The 9,714-nt window shown below is 46.5% G+C and overlaps 1 protein-coding gene across 1 annotated transcript; it reads right to left on the reverse strand.

Moving 5' to 3' along the window:
- Positions 1–1,633: 1,633 nt before the first annotated feature.
- Positions 1,634–3,412, reverse strand: LOC129827215 (uncharacterized). The gene is made up of 4 exons (XM_055887953.1): positions 3,250–3,412; positions 2,851–3,178; positions 2,235–2,804; positions 1,634–1,970 (listed from the first exon to the last, which is right to left on the reverse strand). Exons 1-4 carry the CDS (start codon positions 3,410–3,412, stop codon positions 1,634–1,636), a joined length of 1,398 nt encoding a protein of 465 aa, XP_055743928.1.
- Between the last annotated feature and the right edge of the window lie 6,302 nt (positions 3,413–9,714).

Consider the following 9,714-nt stretch of genomic DNA (forward strand, 5'->3'; position numbering starts at 1 on the left):
CGTATTTCTTTACTCTGACAAACTAGCTGTCTTCTCTACATCCCGTATTTCTTTACTCTGACAAACTAGCTGTCTTCTCTACATCCCGTATTTCTTTACTCTGACACACCATCTGTCTTCTCTACATCCCGTATTTCTTTACTCTGACACACCATCTGTCTTCTCTACATCCCGTATTTCTTTACTCTGACACACCATCTGTCTTCTCCACATCCCGTATTTCTTTACTCTGACACACCATCTGTCTTCTCCACATCCCGTATTTCTTTACTCTGACACACCATCTGTCTTCTCTACATCCCGTATTTCTTTACTCTGACACACCATCTCTCTTCTCCACAGCCTGTGTTTCTTTACTCTGACACACCATCTGTCTTCTCCACATCCCGTATTTCTTTACTCTGACACATCATCTGTCTTCTCCACAACCCGGCAATGAGTTCACTGAAACAGTGAGTCTAGCTTACACTGATCATAGATGTGGTACCTCTACAGTACTGATCATAGTTGTGTCATCTCTACAGTACTAAGGCCAGATCAACCGTAAAAATCGCCAAAACTTTCATTTTTGTCAAAACTCAGTCTACTTGTGGGTTAGTGAGCTCTAATCCCACATAAAAAGATGGAGCAGTGGTTCGTTGAGAACTGTGTGTGTGAACAGTGAAACTGTTCAGTAACAGTAGCAGCTGCAGTGTCTCAGTTACACCACTGGACCTATAGACCCCGTACGCACCACTGGACCTATAGAACCCGTACACACCACTGGACCTATAGAACCCGTACGCACCACTGGACCTATAGAACCCGTACGCACCACTGGACCTATAGAACCCGTACGCACCACTGGACCTATAGAACCCCGTACGCACCACTGGACCTATAGAACCCCGTACGCACCCCTGGACCTATAAACCATCCTGGTCCCAGATCTGTTGGCGCTGTCTTGCCAACTAATGTTTGTGCAGTGTGACAATGACCATAGGAGTTGGCAAAGCAGCACAAACAGATCTGGAATCAGGCTAGCCTCGATAAGGCCTCTGTTAAGAGGAAAGAGATCATCTGGAAGGGTCATTGTCATTGGTAGGCCTAATCATTTATCTGACAAAGAGGACCTCAATGGACACTGGAAAGAGGGAGGAGAAGGGAGGTGACATCCTTCCTTTATCATTACTAGGGCACTAGGACAGGAAATTATGACTTTCCCAAAGTGAAGGTGGAAAAGAAGGATGAAAAAAAAAAAAGATTGTAGGGCCATGACTTTTTAATAGCAATCCTATAGTCATATGCTTAGGGTGCTGATCACTTTGTAGACAATGTGTATTAGGCTGGAATACTTCCAAATAGTTAAGGAACAGTAGACTAAGACTATCTAGTTCATTGTACTGTGAATAGGGCATTTTATGTAAGAGCCAATAACTGTTTATACATGCTGGATATTTAGTTTCCCCACATAGACTCACGGTATAAACTTTCACCAATGTGTAAGAGTTCATAAGTAGATGTGAACCTCCATATCCACCATGCATGAACAGTTACTATCTTTTAACAAATACAATGAATTCAAGTCTTAAGCCAAATATTTAGTTTTCAGTAGTAGTCTACTGTAGCCTAATACACATTGTCTTCAAAGTGATCAGCAGTAGAGTGTATTTTTATAGGACTTGGCATTTGGAAAGTCATGCCCCAGGGAATGTGATTGTGGAGGCATAAAGGTCTTTGCATAATAAACCCTCATAAAGCTGAAGCACGAGATGAGGGTAGGAGGGTAGGAGGACCAGACATCAGGAGGGTAGGAGGACCAGACATCAGGAGGGTAGGAGGACCAGACATCAGGAGGGTAGGAGGACCAGACATCAGGAGGGTAGGAGGACCAGACATCGCGGGGGTAGGAGGACCAGACATCGCGGGGGTAGGAGGACCAGACATCGCGGGGGTAGGAGGACCAGACATCGCGGGGGTAGGAGGACCAGCCATCAGGAGGGTAGGAGGACCAGCCATCAGGAGGGTAGGAGGACCAGCCATCAGGAGGGTAGGAGGACCAGCCATCAGGAGGGTAGGAGGACCAGCCATCAGGAGGGTAGGAGGACCAGCCATCAGGAGGGTAGGAGGACCAGCCATCAGGAGGGGAGGAGGACCAGCCATCAGGAGGGGAGGAGGACCAGACATCAGGAGGGGAGGAGGACCAGACATCAGGAGGGGAGGAGGACCAGACATCAGGAGGGGAGGAGGACCAGACATCAGGAGGGTAGGAAGACCAGACATCAGGAGGGTAGGAAGACCAGACATCAGGAGGGTAGGAAGACCAGACATCAGGAGGGTAGGAAGACCAGACATCAGGAGGATAGGAGGACCAGACATCAGGAGGATAGGAGGACCAGACATCAGGAGGATAGGAGGACCAGACATCAGGAGGATAGGAGGACCAGCCATCAGGAGGGTAGGAGGACCAGCCATCAGGAGGGTAGGAGGACCAGCCATCAGGAGGGTAGGAGGACCAGCCATCAGGAGGGTAGGAGGACCAGCCATCAGGAGGGTAGGAGGACCAGCCATCAGGAGGGTAGGAGGACCAGACATCAGGAGGGTAGGAGGACCAGACATCAGGAGGGTAGGAGGACCAGACATCAGGAGGGTAGGAGGACCAGACATCAGGAGGGTAGGAAGACCAGACATCAGGAGGGTAGGAAGACCAGACATCAGGAGGATAGGAGGACCAGACATCAGGAGGATAGGAGGACCAGACATCAGGAGGATAGGAGGACCAGACATCAGGAGGGTAGGAGGACCAGACATCAGGAGGGTAGGAGGACCAGACATCAGGAAAGTAGAGGGCCAGACATCAGGAGGGTAGGAAGACCAGACATCAGGAGGGTAGGAAGACCAGACATCAGGAGGATAGGAGGACCAGACATCAGGAGGATAGGAGGACCAGACATCAGGAGGGGAGGAAGACCAGACATCAGGAGGGTAGGAGGACCAGACATCAGGAGGGTAGGAGGACCAGACATCAGGAGGGTAGGAAGACCAGACATCAGGAGGGTAGGAAGACCAGACATCAGGAGGATAGGAGGACCAGACATCAGGAGGATAGGAGGACCAGACATCAGGAGGATAGGAGGACCAGACATCAGGAGGGTAGGAGGACCAGACATCAGGAGGGTAGGAGGACCAGACATCAGGAAAGTAGAGGGCCAGACATCAGGAGGGTAGGAAGACCAGACATCAGGAGGGTAGGAAGACCAGACATCAGGAGGGTAGGAAGACCAGACATCAGGAGGATAGGAGGACCAGACATCAGGAGGATAGGAGGACCAGACATCAGGAGGGGAGGAAGACCAGACATCAGGAGGGTAGGATAATCAGACATCAGCACGGTAAGAGGACCAGACATCAAGAGGGTTGAAGGGCCAGACATCAGGAGGGTAGCCATCCCCCAGGCTGGCCAGCATTCCCAAGTCCCAAATGGCACCCTATTCCCTATAGTGAGCTTATAGGGAGGAGGTCAGAGACCTGAACGTATGGCGCAAGAACAACAACCTCTCCCTCAACATGATCAAGACAAAGGAGATGATTGTCGACTACCAGAAAAGGAGGACCGAGCACGCCTCCATTCTCATCGATAGGGCTGTACTGGAGCAGGTTGAGAGTTTCAAGTTCCTTGGCGTCCACATCACCAACAAACTAACATGGTCCAAGCACACCAAGACAGTCGTGAAGAGGGCACGACAAAACCTATTTCCTCTCAGGAGACTAAAAAGATTTGGCATGGGTCCCCATATCCTCAAAAAGTTCTACAGCTGCACCATCGAGAGCATCCTGACCGGTTGCATCACTGCCTGGTATGGCAACTGCTCAGCATCTGACCGTAAGGCGATATAGACAGTAGTGCGTACGGCCCAGTACATCACTGAGGCCAAGCTTCCTGCCATCCAGGACCTCTATACCAGGCGGTGTCACAGGAAGGCCCTAAAAATTGTCAAAGACTCTAGCCACCCTAGTCATAGACTGTTCTCTTTGCTACGGCACGGCAAACGGTACCGGAGCATCAAGTTTAGGTCCAAGAGGCTTCTAAACAGCTTCTACCCCCAAGCCATAAGACTCCTGAACATTTAATCAAATGGCTATCCAGAATATTTGAATTGCCCCCCCCCCCCCCCCCATTTACACTGTTGCTGCTCTCTGTTATTATCTATGCATAGTCACTTTAATAACCCTACCTAGATGTACATATTACCTCAAATACTTCGACTAACCGGTGCCCCACATATTGACTCTGTACTGGTACTATAAGGGCACAAGGCGAGACCCAAATGCAGACACAGGAGGCAGAGGATTGAGCTCCGATATTTAGTATAACAACGGTGGGCAACAGGTAGGTCGGGGACAGGCGAGAGTTCATAAACCAGGTCAGAGTCCAAACAGTACAAGGGGATAGGTAGGCTCGAGGTCAGAACAGGCAGAGTGGTCAGGCAGGCGGGTTCGGCATCAGGACAGGCAAGGGTCAAAACCAGGAGGGCTAGGAAACAACAGAGACTGGGGAAAAGGAGCTAGGAAAACCACTGGTCCTGGCACAGAGAGACAGGAAACACAGGGATAAATACACTGGCACAGAGAGACAGGAAACAGGGATAAATACACTGGCACAGAGAGACAGGAAACACAGGGATAAATACACTGGCAAAGAGAGACAGGAAACACAGGGATAAATACACTGGCACAGAGAGACAGGAAACACAGGGGTAAATACACTGGCACAGAGAGACAGGAAACACAGGGATAAATACACTGGCACAGAGAGACAGGAAACACAGGGATAAATACACTGGCACAGAGAGACAGGAAACACAGGGGTAAATACACTGGCACAGAGAGACAGGAAACACAGGGGTAAATACACTGGCACAGAGAGACAGGAAACACAGGGGTAAATACACTGGCACAGAGAGACAGGAAACACAGGGGTAAATACACTGGCACAGAGAGACAGGAAACACAGGGATAAATACACTGGCACAGAGAGACAGGAAACACAGGGATAAATACACTGGCACAGAGAGACAGGAAACACAGGGATTGTAAGGGCTGTCGTTCTCCTCTTCCTCGGACGAGGAGAGGAGAGAAGGATCAGTGGACCAATACGCAGCATTAGGGAAATAAGCCATCTCTTTATTTATAACGACGATGGCAACACGAAAAACAAAACACTTTCAAAATTACAAAAACAAGAAAACGACGTAGACGAAAAACCTGAACATGAACTTACATAACTAACGTAAAACTCACGGACAGGAACAGACTACATCAAAACGAAACGAACAGCCAAACAGTCCCGTATGGTACATACATTCGACGACACAGGAGACAATCACCCACAAACAAACAGTGAGAACACCCTACCTAAATATGACTCTTAATTAGAGGAAAACGCAAAACACCTGCCTCTAATTAAGAGCCATACCAGGCAACCAAAACCAACATAGAAACAGAAAACATAGACTGCCCACCCAAAACACACGCCCTGACCATAAACACATACAAAAACAACATAAAACAGGTCAGGAACGTTATAGGGATAAATACACTGGCACAGAGAGACAGGAAACACAGGGATAAATACACTGGCACAGAGAGACAGGAAACACAGGGGTAAATACACTGGCACAGAGAGACAGGAAACACAGGGATAAATACACTGGCACAGAGAGACAGGAAACACAGGGGTAAATACACTGGCACAGAGAAACAGGAAACACAGGGATAAATACACTGGCACAGAGAGACAGGAAACACAGGGATAAATACACTGGCACAGAGAGACAGGAAACACAGGGATAAATACACTGGCACAGAGAGACAGGAAACACAGGGATAAATACACTGGCACAAAGAAACAGGAAACACAGGGATAAATACACTGGCACAGAGAGACAGAAAACACAGGGATAAATACACTGGCACAGAGAGACAGGAAACACAGGGATAAATACACTGGCACAGAGAGACAGGAAACACAGGGATAAATACACTGGCACAGAGAGACAGGAAACACAGGGATAAATACACCGGGGATAATAAGCGACACCTGGAGGGGGTGGAGACAAGCAAAAGGACAGGTGAAACAGATCAGAACGTGACAGGTACCCTCTGTATGTACAGTTGAAGTCGGAAGTTTACATACACCTTAACCAAATACATTTAAACTCAGTTTTTCACAATTCCTGACATTTAATCCGAGTAGAAATTCCCTGTCTTAGGTCAGTTAGGATCACCTCTTTATTTTAAGAATGTGAAATGTCAAAATAACAGTAGAGAGAATGATTTATTTCAGCTTTTATTTATTTCATCACATTCCCAGTGGGTCATAAGTTTACATACACTCAATTAGTATTTGGTAGCATTGCCTTTAAATTGTTTAGCTTGGGTCAAACGTTTCAGGTAGCCTTCCACAAGCTTCCCACAATAAGTTGGTTGAAATCTGGCACATTCCTCCTGACAGAGCTGGTGTAACTGAGTCAGGTTTGTAGGTCTCCTTGCTCGCACACACTTTTTCAGTTCTGCCCACATATGTTCTACAGGATTGAGGTCAGGGCTTTGTGTTGGCCACTCCAATACCTTGACTTTGTTGTCCTTAAGCCATTTTGCCACAACTTTAAAAGTATGCTTAGGGTCATTGTGCATTTGGAAGACCCATTTGCGACCAAGCTTTAACTTCCTGACTGATGTCTTGAGATGTTGCTTCAATATATCCACATAATTTTCCTCCCTCATGTTGCCATCTATTTTGTGAAGTGCACCAGTCCCACCTGCAGCAAAGCACCCCCACAACATGATGCATGCCACCCCTGTGCTTCACGGTTGGGATGGTGATTTTCAGCTTGCAAGCCTCCCCCATTTTCCTCCAAACATAACGAGGGTCATTATGGCCAAACAGTTCTATTTTTGTTTCATCAGACCAGAGGACATTTCTCCAAAAAGTATGATCTTTGTCCCCATGTGCAGTTGCAAACCGTAGTCTGGCTTTTTTATGGCGGTTTTGGAGCAGTGGCTTCTTCCTTGCTGAGCGGCCTTTCAGGTTATGTCGATATGGGACTCGTTTTACTGTGGATATAGATACTTTTGTACCTGTTTCCTCCAGAATCTTCACAATGTCCTTTGCTGTTGTTCTGGGATTGATTTGCACTTTTCGTACAAAAGTACGTTCATCTCTAGGAGACAGAACGCGTCTCTTTCCTGAGCGGTATGATGGCTGCGTGGTCCTATGGTGTTTATACTTGCGTACTATGCACAAAGTAGATGTCCTAACCGACTTGCCAAAACTATAGTCTGTTAACAAGAAATTTGTGGAGTGGTTGAAAAACAAGTTTTAATGACTCCAACCAAAGTGTGTGTAAACTTCCGACGTCAACTGTAGCCTCGCTATTGTTATTTTACTGCTGCTCTTTAATTATTTGTTACTTTTATTTTTATTCATTTTTTGGGAGTTCTTTTTCTTAAAACCACATTGTTGGTTTAGGGCTTGTAAGTAAGCATTTCACTGTATGGTCTACACCTGTTGTATTTGGTGCATGTGACAAATAAAATTTGCCACACGGTCCCGTGTGGCTCAGTTGGTAGAGCATGGCGCTTGCAACGCCAGGGTTGTGGGTTCGATTCCCACGGGGGGCCAGTACAAAAAAGTATGAATGTATGTACTTGTAAGTCGCTCTGGATAAGAGCGTCTGCTAAATGACTTAAATGTAAATGATTTGATACTGCACTACTTTTGACCAGGGCCCATAGGGGAATAGGTTGCACTACTTTTGACCAGGGCCCATAGGGGAATAGGTTGCACTACTTTTGACCAGGGCCCATAGGGGAATAGGTTGCACTACTTTTGACCAGGGCCCATAGGGGAATAGGTTGCACTACTTTTGACCAGGGCCCATAGGGGAATAGGTTGCACTACTTTTGACCAGGGCCCATAGGGGAATAGGTTGCACTACTTTTGACCAGGGCCCATAGGGGAATAGGTTGCACTACTTTTGACCAGGGCCCATAGGGGAATAGGTTGCACTACTTTTGACCAGGGCCCATAGGGGAATAGGGTGCCATTTGGGAAGGATCCATTGTTCTCGGAGACTGAGTGAGAACTCTCTGGAAGGGTAACACATTGTTTAATATTTCCCTCTGGTCACAACAGAGGACCCAGCTTCCTGTACACAGTGTTTAATATTTCCCTCTGGTCACAACAGAGGACCCAGCCTCCTGTACACAGTGTTTAATATTTCCCTCTGGTCACAACAGAGGACCCAGCTTCCTGTACAGTGTTAAATATTTCCCTCTGGTCACAACAGAGGACCCAGCTTCCTGTACACAGTGTTTAATATTTCCCTCTGGTCACAACAGAGGACCCAGCTTCCTGTACACAGTGTTTCCCTCATTTATAGTCTTTGATTTAGTGTTGTATTAATATTTAGTATCCACGTAGTGTAAAGTAAGTGACATTAAATACTAGCGGTACGTTATATTTCCACTTACCTCGTCTCCAGGCTCAATTCAGACAGCCGGCCGGGGACAAGATTATGTTTGCACCTATAGTGCCCCTGGCTGAAGTTTATAGATATGAGAGGAGGGTACATACAGGAAGTTTATAGACATGAGGGGAGGGTACATACAGGATGTTTATAGACATGAGGAGAGGGTACATACAGGAAGTTTATAGACATGAGGAGAGGGTACATACAGGAAGTTTATAGACATGAGGAGAGGGTACATACAGGAAGTTTATAGACATGAGGAGAGGGTACATACAGGAAGTTTATAGACATGAGGGGAGGGTACATACAGGAAGTTTATAGACATGAGGAGAGGGTACATACAGGAAGTTTATAGACATGAGGGGAGGGTACATACAGGAAGTTTATAGACATGAGGAGAGGGTACATACAGGAAGTTTATAGACATGAGGGGAGAGTGTATACAGGACATTTATAGACATGAGGGGAGGGTACATACAGGATGTTTATAGACATGAGGAGAGGGTACATACAGGAAGTTTATAGACATGAGGGAAGGGTACATACAGGAAGTTTATAGACGTGAGGGGAGGGTACATACAGGAAGTTTATAGATTTGAGGGGAGGGTACAAACAGGAAATAGAATATACATGCAGGGCTAACAGGAAATCATAAGCTGTTAAACACTAACAGTTTGCAGGAGTAAACAGAACTTGTAAACTCTTCTTCTTTTCTATTTCATATCTTTGTTATAGGGGAAGGAACACTGTGACAGTTATAAAACACAACTTGTGTCCAAACAGTAATCATTATTATTATTACTGTGCTCAATTGCTAGCTATAGAAAACAGACTGGGCCTCTCAAATGAGGCATCTGCTCTGAGACATATTTTGAGAAGGAGAGGGAGAGATGGAGGGGAGAGCGAGAGCTATAGAGAGAAAGGGAGAGAGAGGCTACAGAGCACCTGGACATCTGTTAGTGTAAAGTGAATTGGAGTACACCCTGTAAACATCAGGAATGAGGACACAAAGAGTGGATTTCCAACTGCAGACTGACTGGTCAACATCAGAAAGATTAAGTACTAACATATCCATCATGTAATCAACGTTTAACCTCTAGTGCCATCCTGTGGCCATCCTGTGAAACTGCAGAGATTCAAATTCTGGACACCTTGATTGCGCAATACAGTAATGCATTTCAGAAAAAAAGACTTACCAACA

This window comes from Salvelinus fontinalis, chromosome 29 (assembly GCF_029448725.1).
Source record: "Salvelinus fontinalis isolate EN_2023a chromosome 29, ASM2944872v1, whole genome shotgun sequence".
NCBI lineage: Eukaryota > Metazoa > Chordata > Actinopteri > Salmoniformes > Salmonidae > Salvelinus > Salvelinus fontinalis.

What these genes read in the sequence shown, in the direction of transcription:
- LOC129827215 (XM_055887953.1), bottom strand. Translation starts at nt 3,412, where the DNA reads ATGTCTGGCCCTTCAACCCTCTTGATGTCTGGTCCTCTTACCGTGCTG. An exon ending in GATGTCTGGTCTTCCTACCC is followed by an intron (nt 3,179 to 3,249) that starts TCCTGATGTCTG and finishes GGCCCTCTACTT; the next exon opens with TCCTGATGTCTGGTCCTCCT. An exon ending in ACCCTCCTGATGTCTGGTCT is followed by an intron (nt 2,805 to 2,850) that starts TCCTACCCTCCT and finishes TGATGTCTGGTC; the next exon opens with CTCCTACCCTCCTGATGTCT.